The sequence below is a fragment of the Megascapheus bottae genome, chromosome 3 (genome assembly GCF_031878675.1).
Source record: "Megascapheus bottae isolate mThoBot1 chromosome 3, mThoBot2.hap1, whole genome shotgun sequence".
NCBI lineage: Eukaryota > Metazoa > Chordata > Mammalia > Rodentia > Geomyidae > Megascapheus > Megascapheus bottae.
Window position 1 is genome coordinate 89809553 of NC_143511.1, and position 19026 is coordinate 89828578.

General features: G+C 56.3%; 1 protein-coding gene across 2 annotated transcripts; it reads right to left on the minus strand.

Annotated features, from left to right (window-relative positions):
- On the minus strand, positions 1 to 18690 carry Snapc4 (small nuclear RNA activating complex polypeptide 4). Of its 2 annotated transcripts, XM_090330929.1 has the most exons (23): positions 18608 to 18690; positions 16894 to 17061; positions 16431 to 16477; positions 16084 to 16251; positions 15852 to 15977; positions 15396 to 15474; positions 15003 to 15084; positions 14172 to 14276; positions 14024 to 14096; positions 13737 to 13901; positions 11885 to 12032; positions 11633 to 11739; positions 11258 to 11352; positions 9110 to 9204; positions 7546 to 7625; positions 6852 to 7307; positions 5419 to 5647; positions 5009 to 5079; positions 4566 to 4691; positions 4034 to 4061; positions 2053 to 3638; positions 953 to 1076; positions 1 to 182 (listed from the first exon to the last, which is right to left on the minus strand). In XM_090330929.1, the coding sequence occupies exons 2-22, from the start codon at positions 17024 to 17026 to the stop codon at positions 960 to 962; spliced, it is 4116 nt and encodes a 1371-aa protein (XP_090187055.1). In that variant the 5' UTR covers positions 17027 to 17061; positions 18608 to 18690; the 3' UTR covers positions 1 to 182; positions 953 to 959. The 2 variants fall into 2 exon arrangements, with proteins under 2 accessions (XP_090187055.1, XP_090187054.1); XM_090330928.1 differs by lacking the exons at positions 16894 to 17061; positions 18608 to 18690 and having other exon boundaries at positions 16431 to 16474.
- Positions 18691 to 19026: the final 336 nt, after the last annotated feature.

The following is a 19026-nucleotide window of genomic DNA, read 5'->3' on the forward strand; positions in this document are numbered from 1 at the left end:
TTTAAAAAAATAGAGCATTTATTCCTTCAACGACCTGGATGTGATGCAGGGGCCGGGCCAGCTTGGATCTCCTGGCTGTGGTCCCCCTCCCTCGGCCTGTCTGCAGGCTCCAGCCACTTCTTCCCGTGGGTCGTGATGGGCTCCCAGGCAGGCGTGGGCTCTGGGCCCTGAGAGTCCTTGTCCTGAAACACAGGAGGGGCCCATTAGGGGCACCTGACCCCCAGGGCACACACAGATGGCCCCGCGAGCAGCGCTGACAGGCAGGAGCCACAGTGGCACCATACCATGTGGTGTGGTGTGGCAGCTCAAGGTGGGCTGCACAGAGGCTGGCTGCCCAAGTCCCAGCTACCCAGGCCAGACTGGCTTGTCTTCCAGCCTGCTGACCCAGAGCCCACTCTGCCTCCAGCAGGATACTCCAGGGCCACAAGGCATCTGCCACCCTGGCTGTGGGGACCAGCAGCCAAAGGAAGCAAATCCTGTTATAGCAGACGTGCGTGTGTGTGCGCGCGCGTGTGTGTGTGCGCGCGTGTGCGTGTGTGTGCGCGCGTGTGTGTGTGTGTGTGCGCGTGCGTCTGTGTGCGCGTGTGTGTGTGCGCGCGCGCGTGTGTGTGCGCGTGTCTGTGTGTGTGCGTGCGCGTGTGTGCGTGCGCGCGCGTGTGTGCGTGTGCGCGCGTGTGTGTGCGTGTGTCTGTGTCTGTCTGTGTGTCTGTGTGTGTGTGTGTGTGCGTGTGTGTGTGACGCTAACAGAGTGATCTCAGCATAGACAGAAGGCCAGGAGGCCCCCTTAGGAGGCAGGGTGTTTCTGTGCAGGAGAGACCCCAGTGAAGACAGGGAGTGAGTGCCCTGCTCGGGCCCAAGACCGAAGGCGCTGTGGAAGCCCCCTGACGCCCAGGATAGCATAAATGTCCCTGGAGGGTCCCCGTGGGTGTGGACTTGCCTGGGGCGTACTCACCTGCTGCTCAGGGGAGCCGCCTCCGCTTCCGGACATGCTGGGCGTGGCGGGTCCTGAGCACATTGACATCACCACAAGCATCCAACTGGGGAGAGGCAGAGGCCTTGCCAGGGCTTAGAGACCCCTGAAACAAAGACCCAGCCACAGTGGGTGGGAGAGAGCCATGAGGAGAGAGTCACAGTGACCCCCAACTCAAGCACTCCAAATGTGCCATTCTCTGTCCTTGTTGAGAACAGCCCTGTGGTATGGACTGAGACAGGGAGTAACTGTGCCAGGCCTTCCTGGGATTTCTGTGACATCTCTCCCGTGGGGCCCTCCAGGCCCCTTTTTTGGGCCAGTCCTGGGGCTTGAACTCAGGGCCTGAGCACTGTTCCTGGGCTTTGTCAAGGCTAGTGCTCTGCCATTTGAGCCACAGCACCACTTTCTGCCTTTTCTGTGTACGTGGTACCAAGCAATCAAACCCGGAGCTTCATGCATGCTAGGCGGGCACTCTACAGCTAGGCCACCCTCCTGGCCCTCTGTCTCGACCCCACAGCGCCCCCTCCAGGGCGGGAGGCTCCTGCCTCTGCAGCTCAAGGGCACCAGAGGTCAGATGCCTCAGGGGTGGAGGGAGGGAGGCACAGAACCTGAGCTCCCCATGTCTCATCTCACCCCTGTACAGGGCCTATACAGTCCCTATGGCTTGGCACAAAACCCAGGGAACAGCAGGGACACAGGCCCTGTACCTTTTCCGTTCTAAAGTTCACATTGCCATCCCAGCCCGGAGCACTCTTAGGGAGTACAAGAGATGCCTGGCCTCCACAGTGGTGCTGAGGCGGCAGCCTACCTCAGGGACGGCACTGGATGACACCTGAGCTCCTCTGACTCAGGTGTGCAGTGTGTGGGGCCCAGGCCCCTGCAGGAAGCTACCCTCTACCCACAACCCACCAGGGTGGCTTGGATGTAGAGGCCCCACTGCGGTGGGCTGGTGAGCTTCCTTCTCAAGAAACCCACAGGCAGCCCTGCTGCACAACTTCCCCACCCCAGCTCCCACTCCCAACCCACAGGCTGCGAGGCCCTGGGCAGCCCCCTGCAGCAGAAGTGGGCCTCCGTGCTCTCACCTGGGTGGGGCTCATGGCCACCGGGCCCACTGGAGCTTCACTGGCTGTGCAGTCTGACCACCCAGCCGTGTCCTCGTCACTCTCCAGGCCCATCCTTGTAGCTAGTGCTAGGGTGGTGGGGACACCACAGGGAGGCAGAGTGGCAAGGAATGCAGGGAGAGCGAATGCCGCCAGGAACCGTGTCTTCAACAAGAGGTAGGCTGGGCTGTCCTGGAGCTGCTTGCGCACCAGACCCAGTGAAGACTGCACAGCGCCAGGGTCCGGCTCTGCTCCGGGCCTGGCTGCCCCGCTGGCCAGCAGGGAGGCAGCCTTGAGCTCCAAGGCCTTCTTGTGGAGCAGGAGGCTGGATAGCACCCGCAAGTTGCACAGGGCGGGGGGCTGGTAGGGCAGCCTGCTCTCCAGCTGGGGCACATGGGCACCTCGCTGTCCCTTCAGCCACTTCTGCACGGCAGCCTCACTCTCCTGAGAGAGCAGGCCCAGGTCCACGGCCCCCTTCTCAGGCTCTCTGAGTTCCAGGGGCCCCGAGGAATTCCCTGGTGTCCCCCCTGGGTCACTCCTGGGGCCAGGGGCACTCTGGGTAGGCAGCTGGCTCAGCCCGGGGGGTTCTGCTTCCACGTGGCCAGCACTGGGCACTGATGATTCGCCGGCCCCCTGGGCCTCTCTAGGGGCACAGGGAGGATTCCTCTCTTCTGTTGAGCACTGTGATGGGAGGTGTGAGGGGGGCGGCGTCCTAGAGGAAGGGGCTGCCTCTACGTCTCTACTGGCTGGGGCCAGGCAAGGGGTCTCTGCAGGGGGCGGGGGCTGTGTTGCCAGTAGCCCTGCGGGGTCTGGGGTACCCACGGGCCTAGCCACGCCCACCACAGCTGGCACTGGCACAGGAAGCAGCCCTGGTGCTGTGAGCACCCAGGTGACTGGCAGGGGCAGGCTGGCTGCGACGGGAGACCCACTCTGGGGCGGCAGGCTGAGGGGCTGAGCAAGCAGCTGGGCAGGGCTAGGGGTAGTAGGGAAAAAAGGCAAGACTTTGGGCAGGCTCCGCTCCTGGGCCAAGGCAGGGGCCTGAGGTGGCGGCAGGCTGCTTGGAGGACAGCTCACATGGCCACGACTGGGGCCCAGGGCAGGGAGGCTGCAGGCAGCAGAGGCTACGGCCTGGAGTCCTGGGAACATAGGGGCAAGGGGCACAGCTTGCAGGCTAGCAGGCCTCGAATCCTTGGCCAAAGCCTGACAGGAGCCAGAAGGGCTTGCACTGGCCACCACAGGGGCGCCAGGTCCAGACAGTGCCGGGTTTGTAATGGTAAGGCACGTGGCTGGGGGGCCCTGGGTGGCTGGAGGCAGAGAAGGCTGCAGGACCACGGGTGAGGAAAGCAACAGCTGGGGCCGGAGAGCCACAGGGCCCCGGGCGGCCCTCTTGGCACGGGACTCCCGGAGACGCTTCTCCCGTAGCAGCTCAGACACGGTCTTGGGCTTGGGCCGGGGGCCACAGGGGGCTGGCACAGGCACTTGGGAGGAGGCAGATGCAGTATGGCAGGATCCCGGCCTTGTGTGCCCTATGCGGCTGGTGTCCTGTTCAGTGCTCTGAGGTGGCACATCTGGGAAGAGACAGACACCAACATCGTGGGTATGGGCAGCTGTTGAAGACAAGGCCCAGGTCCCTAGGTCTTACTTAAGGCCAAGAGGGCTCCAGCTACCTGTTTCCAGGTCTCCCACCACATGGACCTGAAATCCTGGGCTCTAATTCACAGAAAGGGTAGCCCATGTGCTGCAGCTTAAGACCAGCCCCTACCTCTCAAACATCTCAAACAAACCCTCACTGATCTCTGCTCACTGTGTGTCAAGGTACTGGGGCACGGGTCTACCAGGGGCTGCTAGCCAGACAGGCCTTCAGCTGGGCTGCCAACGTGGTGCTGGAGGCTGCACTCAAATGCACAGCAGGGCACCAGTGACCTTTCTCACCAAGTCAGAGAGACACATGGGGTGCTGGTACCTGGGGTGCTCCGGACACCGGAGGGTTCCTAAGGACAAAAAGGGAGTTAGTTGGTATAATGGTCCTGGTAGGCATCTCCTCAGTCTCCCCCACGTTTCTGGACAGAGCTCAGTGGTCGCTGCAGCTGTGGTCTCCCAGGACAGCCCACCCTCTAGATGCCTGCTCAGAGCTCACTGGTGAGCCGTATCGGGTCCATGGCTCCCAAGCACCAGAGTTGTACTTGATCCTAGATTAGTGACACCATTTCAATGTCCTCCAGCCAACAGGGCCCTGGGGTGAGGCTTCCTGTGGACTGAACACATGGTGCTCACAGCTGCCAGTCTGTGGAGGGCAGGTGTTACAGAGAACCCTGGGCTCCCAGCCCATGGCTGGCTCCATCCTGCCTGCACCTGCCTCAGATGCCTCCCTGGGGGGCCTGGGCAGGGCAGAGCTGGAGGCTGCTTTGAGGGATGGGCCCAAGTTTCCATGGGGCCTGAGAATGCCCCTTGCCAGTGGGGTGGACACTGTGAGGAGTGAGGGAGGCAGCACTCACCTGCCCGCCTCTTGCCTCCAGAAGACGTGGCAGTGGAGCCTGAGCACTGGGCTGGAGAGTCGTGAGTGGCCGGGCGTTCCTCTCTCCAACAACCTCCATACAGCCTGCAGTGTCAATCCGTAGCAGCTGAGGGACATGGGGTAAGGGTGTAAGAGCTGCCTTGCCCCTGCTCCAGCCCCACACAGCCACTCTACGATGGAGGTCATGATGATGTCACACCCCTGCAGCCCAGACCAGGAGCCGGCACCACCTCTGCCCATGACCCCAGGGCAACCTGGCCCTGGCTTCCACCGTGCTCCCACCCCCACCTGGGGCCGATACCGGCCCCTCCCCAGGGTCCACTGCACCCCACGGGGGTGGTGACTACCAGCGGGCCGCACGAAGCCTTCTACCGGAACGGGCTGGCAGCTCCAGTGGAGGGCTGGAGACGAGGCTCGGCTCACCTGGATGAACAGTGTGAACACCGGCGTGCTGGCCAGGCGTGCGCGCTCCACCTGCATCCTGATGCCATCGGCTGGGGACGGGACAGTGCGGACTGTAAAGCCCGCCCTGCAGCCTCAAGGCAGCTGCCAGGCAGGGGCAGGAGAAGTCCGCACAAGCCCTAGGCTGGCTCCTCGAGTGGGCAGCAGGGCCACTGCTTGGCACGGACACAGAGACTGTGTGTAGCCCATGTTCTCCTCCTCAAAACTTTGGGCACGGGCGCCTCCCCTCCCCGAGTCTCCCATGTGCTCCGCCCCGTCCCCCAAGATTCCTGGAAGTGGGCCCCACCACCATCCTGCCACAGGAGGCCCTCAAGCTCCCGGTCCTGCTCTCCCTGCCCCACCCCTAGATCCCCTGGGAGCCTGGGTAGTACCGTGAGTCTGCACCGCCCCGGACCTCCGGGAAGGCTGTGTGCAGGGCAGGGTGACGTCACCCACCCAGGGCGTCACGGCCAGCAGAAGCTTGCGGTCCAGAAGCCTCTGGTGTAAAGTGTGCCTTTGGCGCTGCTGCCACAGCCTCTTCAAGTGAGGCCCAGCCACGATGTGTCCAGGGCCAGGTCCTAGGGTTGAGTCAGGCAGGGCTGGCTGCTTCTGTCTTTCCTTCTGCAAGGAGAAAGGCTACCTAGACACTGGGACAGGCCAGGACCCCGAGGGTAATGCTTGTCCCATGCCCTGAAGGCCAGGAAGGGTCCTGAGGGCCCCTTAGTGCACGACGAGACACCCAGTGTGGCTCCAGGCAGCCTAAGCAACTCTCTGGCAGCATCTTCTGCACACATGGCCTGGAGGCAGGATAAGGGGAGGGCCTCCTGGGCCCTCTGTCTGAGCTGCCACCCCACCTACGCTCTAAAGAGGCTATGGGCACTGCTGGCTACCTGGGGACGTGTAGGGTCTTCGGGCAGGGCTTGCCCTTGAGGAAAGTGGCAGGCCACAAGGCCTGGCTTCTGGATGCTAACCGCTCCTTAGGCCCTTGGTAACTTTCTCTAGGCAAGACTACTGGTACACACAGAGGCAAGGGCCACACGAGCGTGCTGCTTGTCTACAGAGCTGCAGCTTTACTCTGCTGCCACCAAAAGACCACACTGCTGCTCCACATGGAGTTTTACCCACACCCAGTACCCCAACATTCTGAAGACAGGGAGGGGGACGGAGAGCGGGGAGGAGAGACACTGAGAACAAGGGAGTGATGGTGCTCAAAAAGAAATGTATGGGGCCGAGTGTGCAGCCTAGTGGTAGAGTGCTTGCCTAGCGTGCATGATGAAGCCCTGGGTTTGATTCCTCGGGACCACACACATAAAAAAAGCCGGAAGTGGTGCCATGGCTCAAGTGGTAGAGTGCCAGCTTTGAGAAAGCCCAAGGACAATGTGTAGGCCCTGAGTTCAAGCTCAGGACTAGCAAAAAAAAAAAGTTCTGGAACCGACTAGTTAAATAAAAATGAGACATCCATTAAATAAAATAAAACAACAACCTGAAGACTAGCCAGCCCAGACAAGAGGGTAGCACCCTGCAGAGGAGGACTCAGATACCCCTGCAGGCTGTGGACACATGGAGGACAGCTCCTTCCCTGCCCTCCTTCCTCCCGCCACCTGCAAAAAAAAATCTTAAAATGGTTGTGAATCTGAGCGCTGCTCAGCAATGTCCCAAAAAGAGCTCCTACTGACTTGACAGCAAAGGAGTTGGGGAACATGCCAGCTGCCAGCCTCAGGACAGCACACACAGCGACGTCCAGGCTGCCACACGGTACCCGGGCATGTGCACAGGAACCACCGCGTCTCCCGCTCCAGCATTCTGGAAGGCTCTGGGGACCCACCTTGCAGGCAGACTCCTCCTCGCTGGCTGGGTGAGTGCCTGGTGGGTGTGGGTACTGGGTGCCTCTTGGGATGGTGCCGTGTACCCTGGAAGACGCCCCCCCAGGAGCGGTGGCGGGAACTTTCTCAGGGCGTCCCGGGGCAGCCCCAGAGCTCTTGGGGAGGGAGGAGGAGGCATCTTCTCTTTGTGGCTGGCTGGCACTCGGCCGCCTCGCAGGAACCCATAGGTCAAGGTCTGGTACTGTGTACTGTCGAGGCAAAAGAACTCTGCCCCGCCCCTGGGGCTCTCCCAGCTCCACCTCCGAGTTCTCGCTGCTGTTGCCACTGCTGCTGCTGCTGGAGTAAGCCGTGTCCTCACTGCTGCTGCCACCACTGCTGCTGCTGCTGCTGGAGCTCCAGCGGACCCTGCGACGAGGCCGCCGCCGCCTCCGCTGCCGCCTGCGGAGACTCTGATTCCTCTGAGGGAAGGAAAAGGCCACGTGGAGGCCTCAGCTAAGCCAGGACAAAGGACAACAGGCTGACAGCCCAGCCTCAGAGAGAAGCCCAAACAGGACACTGGCAGGGGAGAAGGTGCTATATTCTGGAAGAAACCCCCACCTTTCCCTCCTGTTGCTGTCACTTCCCCCATCAGTCCCAATGGCTCCCACAGGATGGGCCGACTTCCAGAAAAGCTCCGAAAGGGAACAAACGTCTTACCCCAACCATGATTTTCCACTTGCTCAGACACTGGGAGCCGGACCGATGGGGAAGTTCAGAAGCAATTTTTGCCCAGTGACCTACAAAGGCGAAACCACAGGGAAACTGCCTCATGCTGCTACCTTAAACGACACAAGCTGATCAGCTGGGGAAGGGCCTGCAGCCTCCAGGAAGGCAGGGCCCGAGGCACAAGCTACCCCCCTTCATGCCCAACAAGAAACCAGGCCACAGGGGCTGGCGCACCTGCATCCTGGGATGACCAGCTCTCCAGGAAAGTGCTGGAAAGTACTACCAGGAAGGAAAACTTGCCCCCCAGTTCTTCATATGATCACCCAGACTTCAGAGGACACCTCCCATGGCCCATGCTTCTTGCAGCAGTGCCAGTGGGAGTAACGGCAACTCCTTGTACGATGCACAATCACACCACACTAGGTGTAGTCTAAGGAGGTGTTGCTAACATACACTATTTTATTTTTTGCCAGTCCTGGGCCTTGAACTCAGGCCCTGAGTGCTGTCCTTGGACTTTCTTAAGGTTAGAGCTCTTCCACTTGAGCCATAGCACCACTTCCATTTTTTTTTTTTAAAGTATGTGGTACCGAGGAATCGAACCTGGGTCTTTGTGTAAGCTAGGCAAGCACTCTACCACCAGGCTAAACTCCAGTCCACCCCCACTTTTTTTTTTTTTTTAAATAACTCAGGGACTAGCATGGCTCAAAGCTAGTGCTCCACCACTTCAGCCATAGCTCCACTTTTTTTTGGGGGGGGGGGGGGTTCGGGGGAGATCATGGAGCTTGAACTGGGCCTGGGCGCTGTCCCTGAGCTCTTCAGCTCTAGGCTACTACCCTACTCTGGAGCCAAGCCTCACTTCCCGTTTTCTAGAGGTTAATTGGAGATAAGCGCCTCAGGTCCTTTTGTGCACAGGCTGACTTTGAACTTTGATCCTCAGATCTCAGCCTCCTGAGTAGCTAGGATGACAGGCGTGAGCCATCAGCGCCCAGCACTTGTGGGCTTTTTGATGGTAAACTGGGAGACTTTCCTGTCTAGAGCAAGCTCTGAACTGCGATCCTCAGATCCCAGTATCCTGAACAGCTAGAATTATAAATGTGAGCCATCAGTGCCCAGCTTTACGCATCACTAATTTCGGCTCAGCAGCAAGGAGGAGGAAATGAGAAATGAAGCCTGTGAAGACAAGAGCTCCTCTCTGGAGCTGCAGTGTGGCTGCCCATGGTCACGAGCTGTGTGTGAGGAGAGGCCTTCCCTGCGCAGGCTCCTGCCAGAGAGGAGCACATCTGTATTTCCTACACAGGAGCGATATTAATTTGTGACGGGGCAGAGAGGTGAGGCTCAGTGGCACAGCACTTGTCTAGCATGCATGAGATCCCAGGTTCCATACAAAAAAACATAGTCAAAGGGCTCCTAATCTCGGAGGCCCACTGTCACCTGTCCCAGCCACCTCAGGACACAGCCTTGGGTGGGTACACACTCTGGGCCTCTAGAGTGGCTATAGGCCCTCAAAGGGACTAAAGCCAGGAGACACGGATGGGCAAACACTTCCATGACTCACCGACACCGTATTTTTCTATTAGTTCAATTAACTGTGCCTCTTCTTTTGCATTCCATCGTCCCTTCTTCAAGCTGAAGTGTAATCTTCTGAGATAGCTGAGAGCAACGTGGAAACAAAGGAGTGCTTTAGTCCCTTAGCTGCCCAATCATTTCTTAGGCATGACATCAAAGGCATAAGAAATGTAAATATAAAGATAAATGTCACCAAAACCGAATACTTTTGAGCTTCGAGGGCCCTTACCAAGAAAGACAATGGTTGAGCATGGCAGCTTCTAATGCAAGCCACACAAGAGGCAGAGACTGGAAGGGCTGTGGTTCAAGCCAGACTTGGCAAAATGTGAGCAAAATGCACATCTCAGCAAGTAAGCCAGGAGTAGTGGTACAAGCCCACAATCCCAGCAATGTACGAGACGGAAGGAAGAGTGCAGAGCCCAAGGCCAGCTTGAGGCAAAACCACAAGGTCCTACCTAAATATTAACCAAATAGGGCTGGAGACGTGGCTCAAGACCAAGTATGTATCTAGTTTCAGGCCTGGAATTCAAATCGTGGTACTAGAAAAAATTAAAAAAAAAAAAAAAAAAAAGAAGTCGGAAGATAAGATACAAACTGGGAGGCTGTTAGTAAGCTCTGAAAGGGGCCAGCAAAGAAACATATGAAAACTCTTTCACGTTAATATAAAGAGAACCCAGGTAAGGCAGCACACACAATAATCTTGGCACTCAGGGGCAGCCTGGCTTACAAAGGGAGACCCTGTCTCACCCTTCCCGCCAACAGAATAAACAAAAACAAAGATATGGACAAAGGATTTGAATGGACATCTTTCTGAAGGGGGGTGGATATATGTGTGTTTCTATGTATCCCTATCTATTTCCCAGCGGGCACAAGCACACACCCGAAGTTAGCTACCAGAGAAGCACAAATCAAAGATATGACCTGACACACACCAGGCAGGCCGTGACCACAAGCACAGAAGATAGTAAGTGTTGGAGTGGATGTGGAAAGTTCACAAATTGCCAGTGTGAGCTAAGCTACATAGAACGGGCAAGGCACTTTGCCAAAAGCCTGGCCGTTCCTCAAGGAGCAAAACAGAAGGGTTAGTGTTTGACCCAACAATCTCACTCCTAGGATACACCTGAGAAATCTAAAAGTTTATTCCATATAAAAAACTGTACAGTTGGGAGGGGTTGAGGGAAGAAAACATGAGAAGGGCTATCAACGTGCAGAGAAGGAATGTAAGTAACTGTAACCCCTCTACATTATTCTATTTAAAAAAAGTGCACATTTCCATTCACTTCATAGTATACACAAGTGCCATCTTTGTTACTCAGACTTTATTTCATATAATTTGAAGTTTAAGATTACATAAATTCACTCCAAATAAACTACTCCTTTAACTATTAAACACAAACAACTCCCCCCCCAAAATCTGTACAAGTAAGCTGGGGACCTGGCCCAAGTGTTAAAACACCCACTGAGCTAGTGTGAGGCCATGAGTTCAAAAACCAGTACCATCACCAAAATTAGAATTCCAAAACAAACACTTGACTCAAGTGTTCAGAATGTTCTCAAGGTTAACACAGAGTCACTCTGGCACTTCCTTTCTAGAGCTAAGTTAACATTCAAGTAAATACATTATTCTCTTCACTAGTGACACTGCTCTGAACATTCTTAGAAATCTTCTCCAGTTTTTTATCCCTTGACTGTTTGGGGTCATTCTATGCCTCCCCCGATTTGCTGTCCTAGTGCACACTGCACCGCACCAAAAGTCCTGAATGAATGATGGGGAGCATCTTTTCAGGGGGGCTGTGGCCATCTGGGACAAGTCTGCAGAAGGACTTTCTCAGACTTAACTGGGTGCTGTGCTGTGGATTGGGGTTTTTTCCTGAGGCGATCTAAAGGGTTTAAAATAATGAGCTGTCAAGAGACATGAGAAGCAGCCACTGCGATGTCACCTCTGGCCAAGTAATCCAAGCAGACACATCTTAACTGGGAAAAAAAGTTTCTCCTTCTCCCAATCTGCTCAGCCCTGATATAGGAAGCCCACGAACCACCCTCTCCTGGAACTGCACTTCCCTGAGTCACCCTCCTGGCCCTGGCTCCCGGACCCATTCCCGGAGGCCTCCCCACCTCCTGGGGCTGCAGGGCTCACCGGTCCCGACACTGGGCGTCGCTTCTGCCTGGCACCTCTTCTCGGATTTTAAACCAGTCTTGCTCCCCGTACTTGGCAACAGCTTGAAGCAGCTTCTGCAGGAAGGGACAAAACACTTGGGTACCTCTGAGGGTATGGATGTATCCCCTTACTCTGAAATTAGCCTGAGGGGACAGTTCCTTCTAGAATGAATGTCTTGTCATCATTGATGCATCATTAGTGTGTTGGTAATTAGGCCAATACTTAGGAGGGTAAAAGAAATGAAATGGAATCATACAACTAAACTGGATGTTAATAAGAGGGCGCAGGCAAGCAGCCACTTGGGACATGCCAGGCAAGCTTCGGGGGGTGCCCCCTGGGGCCCCACAGACTCACGGCATCTTCCTCGGGGGCCCAGAACCCTTTCTTCAGCTTTGGGTCCAGGCTCTTGGTCCAGCGGTATATCAGCTGCATGGAGTCCCTCCCTTCCATGTAGTAGACAACTGGGGGTGGAGGGGAAGGCGTGGGAGTCTGCACTGTAGTCTGTCCTGTGCAGAGGAAGGAGAGCCCCCTCCTTCTTCTCCGCCCACCCCCGGTTCCAGGTTCGTGGGGGCGGGGCGGGGAGCCCTGGCGGGGCCTCGTGCTCACTTCTGCGGTATGGGATGTGGCCCCCCACTCGCATCTCCTGGACCAGCTGGGTAAGCATGCGGTCCTCGTCCTCCGTCCACTCCTTGCGCTTCAGCGCTGGGTTGTGCTCCTGGAATTTCTGCAGGCACTGGAAGGCACTTCGGCTGGTCTTCCAAGGCCCGCGAAAGCACGTGAGTGTCATGGGCACGCGCCCAGCCCTGAGCCGCATGTGGAAAGGCTCTTTGGGCGCTCAGGGCAGGGGAGGGCTTGGGAGCTAAGGGCTCCGGCGGGGGAAGGCACATTGCCCCAAGATGGAAATACCAGACACGAGACACAGAGGTCTGAGAGGACCGACCACCAGGGAGAGGGCTCGACCATTTGTAGCTCACAACAGTTAACTAAGGTGTCATCCAGACCACATCTGTGCCCTCTTCAGCTCAACAAACGACAACAACAAAAAGGCCAAGGAAGAGACATTTTTTTTTCTTTGTCAGTCATGGGGCTTAAAGTCAGGGCATGGGTGCTGTCCCTGAGTTTTTTCGCTCAAAGCTAGGACTCTACCACTTTGAGCCATAGGTCCACTTTTGGTTTTCTGATGGTTAGAGGTAAGTCTGGGCTGGCTTTGAACCATGATCCTCAGATCTCAACTTCCTGAGTAGATAGGGTTATAGGCATGATCTCTACCAGCACCTAGCTAAATAATTCTTTTTTTTGGGGGGGGGGGTCATGGGGCTTGAACTCTGGGCCTGGGCACTGCCCCTGAGCTCTTCAGCTCAAGGCTACTCTACCGCCCTACCCCTGGGCCTGGGCACTATCCCTGAGCTTTTCAAGGCTATCATCCTACCCCTGGAGCCACAGCCCTACTACTCATTTTCTAGTGATTAACTGGAGATAAGAGTCTCACATTCTTTAGTGCCCTGGCTGGCTCTGAACCTCCATCCTCAGATCTCAGCCTCCTGAGTAGCTAGGATTACAGGCATGAGCTACTACACTTGGCTAGCTAAATAATTCTTTAGAAATATAACTTACCAAGTAAACAAAAATCATAAAGTTACATGTACCAAACTACACAGCAAATCTACCAAGAAGCCTGAGAACCCCAATATTCAGCATGGTGTGATAGGTCAAATCCAGAGATCAAAGGCCCAGAATAGAACAGAACCCACTTACTCTGCATTTACAGAGGTGTATAGGACTTTCCTCCAAAAGGAGAGGAGCTTCTATGAACACAGAGTGTTAGCAAGTTTAGTTTGCCATACCCATGTGCTCTGCCATAAGACAAATGAGAAGCTTTGTAAAAACAGAAATTTTAGAGAAAATGTTCAAAGTGCACAATTCAGTCAGTGCACGCTGAAGGAAGCAAAGACATCTAACTATAGGAAGATGAGAAAAACTTCCTGCCGGATGCAGCAGCTCACACCTAAAATCCCAGCTACTGAGGAGGCTGAGATCTGAGGATCAAGGTTCAAAGCCAGCCCAGGCACAAAAGGACCTGAGACTCTTTTATCTCCAATTAACCTCTAGAAAACGGGAAGTGGGACTTGGCTCCAGGGTACGGTGGTAGCCTTAAGCTGAAGAGCTCAGGGACATCGCCCAGGCCCAGTTCAAGCCCCATGACCTCGCCCAAAACAAACAAACAAACAAAAAACAAACAAAAAAACCTTAGAAGTTAGGTTCAAAGAAACAAAAACAGGACAAGCTAAGCGGTTCAAAGCCAGCCCGGGCACTAAAGAACATGAGACTCATCTCCAATTAAGCACTAGAAAATGGGAAGAGGGGCTGTGGCTCAAGGGGTAGGGTGGTAGCCTTGAGCTGAAGAGTTCAGGGACAGAAAAACTACCAATAAGCACAAAATCTAAGCAATGTCACTTACCCCTAGCTCCTCTGCAACCAGCTGCCATTCTAGGTGGCCGTGTTTGGCTGCAATGGCCCTCAGCTGCTGCACCTCCTCTGTGCTCCAGTCCTGCTTGTTGATGCTTGGGTGCTCAGAGCTCTGCCAGAACTTCCTGATCTCCTCTGCACTACGTCCTCCTTCAAACTGTAGCAGAGAGCCAAGAAATACAGCCTTCAGGTAACTTACCCCTGACCTTGGGGGTCACAGTGGGCTAGGCTGAAATACAGGGACAGTGTACTGCAGAAGGCAGGCCTGCCCTGACTCACGTTGATATTGGAAATCTTCTCCCAGTCGTGGCTGTCTAGCCTGTTCCCCAGCAAGACTTCTTCTGGAAGCTGGCTGGAGAAAGGGGCAGGAAGACAGTGTCACACCCAGCCGGCTTCCCCTTCCACCCTAGGGGAGGCCCCAGCTCACTTGATATCCTGGATCTCCTTCTCAGCTTCCCTGACTTGCTTCTCGAGGACCTGTGTCTCTGGCTCACTGGACACACGACTCTGCTTCTGGCGTAAGTACTCAAGCCTGTGAGGCAGAGCAGAAACAGAAGGGTTTTCTGAGCTCATGGCAGGCTTTGTCTATGGCACAGCCAGGAGTAGAGAGACTGCCGGAGTTTGCTTTCTCTTCAACTCTGGCTTTTCACCACAAAGGAAGCGATGGTACAGGCTCTGAGACAAGCTGTCTAGGACCAGAGAAGCTGCCATGCATTTGCAGGGCAGGGAGAGGCTCTCTAGTGCTCGTGTCTCAGAGCCTGGCCCACTCTGCTAAACCTAGGCACCCAATATGCAGATGCCTGCAAGATGCCTCTGCCCTTAGGCCTCTAGCTGCTGCTATAGCCACCAACTGCTTCCCAGACCCAAGGGCTGAGTCCTTGCTACATCCCCTGACCGTGCAGACACCCCTGCCACGTTATGGCCCAGCCCAGGCCTCTTGGTGCTCTAGGTGTGGTATGACAGATCCAGTCACGAGAACAGAGAAGCCACCACTTATTCGGCCCGAATCTGGAGTCTAATGGGCAGCAGCAGGGGACACCAGAGGAGGATTCCAGGACAAGCACCTTCTTCCTAGGGGAGCCAGAAGCCCAGAGAAGAGAAAGCGCCCGAGGTACAAAAGTAAATGCAGCGGTTCAACCACCTAGGGTCCCCTCTTATAGGGGAAGACAAAGTACGGACACAGGCAGAACAGCAGCAGAGCGAGGGGCTGGCCGGCTTCCTGCTTCTGAGAAGGCGGCTGACCTGTGTGCAGACTTACTTTAGCAACTTGGGCTGGAGCAGACGCTGCAGGCGGTCACTCACCACGGACTTCCTAAGCAGGGCTTTCTCCCAGTGCTTCCCTGGGGACAATGGTAAAGTCATGACACACTCACTGTCCACTGGACTGTCTCCATGCCCAGCACTAGTACAGCAGACAATGTGGGTGCGCCAAGGCCCCTCTGGAGGCAGGTGAGCAGCTAGCCGGGTCTCTCTCCAGCCAGTAACCCCACTAGAGGCCTGCCTATGCCTATGGCACGCCTTCTGAGCAGGCGGGAGACGGGAAGTGAGGGGTGGGCAGCCATCTTCACATCCTCAGCAGAGGCAGGGCCATGGGTCAGGCTTGCTGGGCGTGGAAGTTGGGAAGCCCACCCAGGCCTGCCAGGGCTCTTACACTTGGTCACCAGGAGTGCCTCGAAAGCCTTGATTCCTTGGGCAGCCTTCTCTCGAGTGTCTTCATTGGCAGGGGGGCCCTATTAAACAAGGTGACAGGATGTGGGACATGTGCTGTGCTCACCTCGAGGGAGCCCACCAGGACTCAGATCGCCCACCACATGCCAGGCCAGACCCCGATGGGTCCTGAACTGCCGCTACACAAACAGCCCTGGGCTGAGGGGACTCCACGCTCAGGGCACAGCGTGGCCTGAGCCACAGGCTTGCTGACAGTCTGCGCTGTCTCCAGCCCTGGTGTCCTACTCCCACATAAGGATCCGCTTGCCTGTCCAGAATAGGTCTTGGCTTTCCCTACGGAGGCTGGGAATGTATCCTGAAGAATTAAGAGACTGCAAGACCGCTCCCAAGCACGTGCAGAGCGCGGAGGCCTGCTGCTGAGAGCAAGCTGCGCACTCACCACTCCGGTGGCCTTGTCCTTGAAGTATGGCTTCATGAAGTGGCCTATGGACATGCTGGGCGGCAGGCTCTTGCCTTCCTTCACCCTGGAGCCTCTGGACCCGGCCAAGTCCCACACAATTTCCTCCTGGGGTCGAAGCAGTCTTGTGAGGGCGTGGGCAGGTTGCAGGGGAGTATCCCCACTCTGCGCCACCCCAGGAGCCTGGCTCAGGGTTCAATGCACACGGCCCTACCTGCTGCTCCCGGTTCTGGGCCAGCAACTGGCTGACTTCTGCCAGCTTCTCTCGAATGACCTCCTGGTAGACCATGTTGAGCTGCAGACAGGTCTCAGGGTCTTCCGGGAGCGTTTTATCCTTGGGGTCCTCCTCATCATTGCTGGCCTCACCCCACCTTTCCCCTTCCTGGTGAAGAACCAGAAATAGAGAAAATGGCCTATAAAGGCATTCCCCCTCCTCGAGGCCCAACCCATAGTCTGGTTCCTGGGCCACTGATACGGCACGGGCACATGAGTACCACATGTGGAAAGAAGTGACCCAGGGAGTGGAGAGAAAGCTCAGGCTTGGGAGTGAGTGGCAATTACCAAGACTGGTGCACCAGTGGTGTCCGAGTCTTCATTGGGCAGTGAATCTGTGAGAAATGCAAGCACATGATATTGAACAAAACCAGCACGAGGAATGGGAGTAGGGGCAGGAAGGGACTGTGGCAGGGAAAGGGGGAGCCTCCGTAATGGGTATCTCTGAAGGGCTGTCTAAGCACAAACAGATCCTGGGGGGTCTGGGCTCTAGTGACTGCTAGGAGAAGAGAGTTCACAAGCTCAAGGCCGATGACAGCAGAGGCAGGCTGCCTGTGCATAAACAATAGGTCCAGGGTCTAACTACCCGGAGTGGAGGACCAGTTCTCTAGGTGTGGGAAAATTAAAGGCCAGTCTGGGCCAAACTCAGGACCTGGCAACATGGGGTATGTCCCCAGAACAGAAGAAGGGAAACCCAAGGGCACACACAACTAATGGAGCCACGTCCTAAAGGCCACACACAGAAGCTTACCTGCTTCAGAGTCTGAGGAATCGAGACTTGATTCAGAGACTTCCAAGTGGATGCTGGATGAACTGGGATCCAAAATCCTCTCCAGCTCCTTGATCTCTTTTGTTATTTTCTCTCTTTCTGCATCTATATCCATGGTTTCTGCCTGTCTCACAATATGATGCCAACCTCCTTCAAATACAAATACACCAGCTATTTAGGACAACGGGAGCCTACTCCACAGCAGGCATGGAATTCCCTGGGAGACTACAACCCAGGCCCAGATGTGGAGAGCTTCAGTTTGTAATCTAATACTGTTTGGCATCTCAGTAACTCATGCTTGTTTTCTAGAAATGCTATTGACCAAGTCTGAGGAGGAAGGAAGCTGGGCAGAGCGAAAGAAAAGAGAATATTACAGAAAACAAGCATACAGGGCTAGTAATAAAGAAGAGAACCATCCTAAGCCCAATGTGGTGACACATCCCTGTAATCTCAGCATCTGATGAGAATCTGAGGCATCAGGATCCTAAGTCTCTGGCCAGCTTATGAGACTGTCTTTTAAGAAAAAAAGAAAGCTGGGTGCCTGGCTCACGCCTGTAATCTTCCCAACTTACGCTGAGATCAGAGGATCAAGGTTCAAAGCCAGTCCCAGCACTAAAGACTGTGAGACTCTTATCTCCAATTAACCACTAGAAAACCAGAAGTAGTGCTGTGGCTCAAAGGGGTAGGGTGGTATTCTTGAGCTGAAGAGCTCAGGGACAGTGCCCAAGCCAGGTTCAAGCCCAGCCCAGTGGCTCACACTGTAATCCTAGCTATGCAGGAGGCTGAGATCTAAGGATCAAGGTTCAAAGCCAGCCTGGGCACAAAAGGACCTGAGACTCTTATCTCCAATTAACCTCTAGAAAATGGAAATGGGACTTGGCTTAAGGGTAAGGTGGTAGCCTGGAGCTAAAGAGCTCAGGGACAATGCCCAGCCCAAGTTCAAGCCCGATGACCCACAAAAAAAAAAAAAAAAAAAAAAAAAAAAGAAAACAAGAGAAAAGAAAATCATCCGTGCCTATCTTGGTTTTGGGATCTCCCTGCAGTGACTGCCCCACACGGAAAGAAAACAAAGCAACCACCAGGGTGTACCCTTCTGCTGTAACAGGTGTGTACCACTCTTCATGCACACCGGGGATGCCTGCCAACCACTAAACAGAAAGCAGCTAACCAACCCCAGCTGGATCTGCACAACACCTGGGCCGCTCGTGGGCCCAGAGCTCAATTCAGCTACACGGAGAAGCCTTCTTTCGAAAGCCTGGCCTCTGCTCCCAGACTGCGCAAGTGAGCAAGGTCAGGGTCTCAAACGCAGACCCTGAAGCCGATCCACCAGCCCACCTTCCCCAGCACCCCAGGCTGCCTTTTTGCCGCGGCTCCCGGTGGAGTCTGGGAGGGGGTGGGCAGAGGCACTGGTGGTCCTGTGCCCGACACCCTGCCAACTAAGGAGGCTGGGCTGGAGGGCCACAGTTTGGAACCCGCCCTGGCGGGAAAGCCCACCACAAGGCCAAAGTGGAGCTGTGGTTCCAGGGGCAGAGCCTGGGCCCGGAGTTCAAACTCCAGGGCTGGCGCGAGCGAGGAGAGGGGGAGACCCGGAGGGGGGCGGAGGGGGGGCGGAGCGGACGGCGGGGGACCCCGGCGAGGCCCCGCCCCCGGCACTCGGCAGCGCTTCTCCAGGGCGACCACCCTTCCGGCCGCTCACCTGCGGGACGGTCTTCGCGCGAGGGGCGACCCTGCGGGCCGCCACGATCCGTCCCGTCGCCAGGCGACGCGGACACACTTCCGGCGGCCTCGGAAGCCGTCGCCGCCGCAGGAAGTCCCGCCTCCGAGCCGCGGGCGCGGGGCATGGTGGGAGGTCCCCGGGGCCGAGCGGGCGGGGCCCGGCCGCGTAGCTAGCGAGCGGGGCGGGCGTGCGTCGGGCGTGCGTCGTGCGTGCGGCGCGCCGGCCCCCCTGCAGACGCCCTGGAAGCCCCCGGCCGGGGAGCAGCCAGACCCTCCTCCTAGGACCCTTGCAGGCGCCCCCAGGCCCTTGGCTTAGGACCGGCGGGAACTGGAGAGATGAACGCAGGGTGCTCTCCCCGCTTCCTCCAGTTCCTATTTCATCCCAGCCAGGTGCCAAGG

What these genes read in the sequence shown, in the direction of transcription:
- Snapc4 (XM_090330929.1), bottom strand. Translation starts at nt 17,026, where the DNA reads ATGGATATAGATGCAGAAAGAGAGAAAATAACAAAAGAGATCAAGGAG. An exon ending in CTCCAGCCCAAGTTGCTAAA is followed by an intron (nt 14,277 to 15,002) that starts GTAAGTCTGCAC and finishes TCTGCCTCACAG; the next exon opens with GCTTGAGTACTTACGCCAGA. An exon ending in AGTGGAAAATCATGGTTGGG is followed by an intron (nt 7,308 to 7,545) that starts GTAAGACGTTTG and finishes TCCTTCCCTCAG; the next exon opens with AGGAATCAGAGTCTCCGCAG.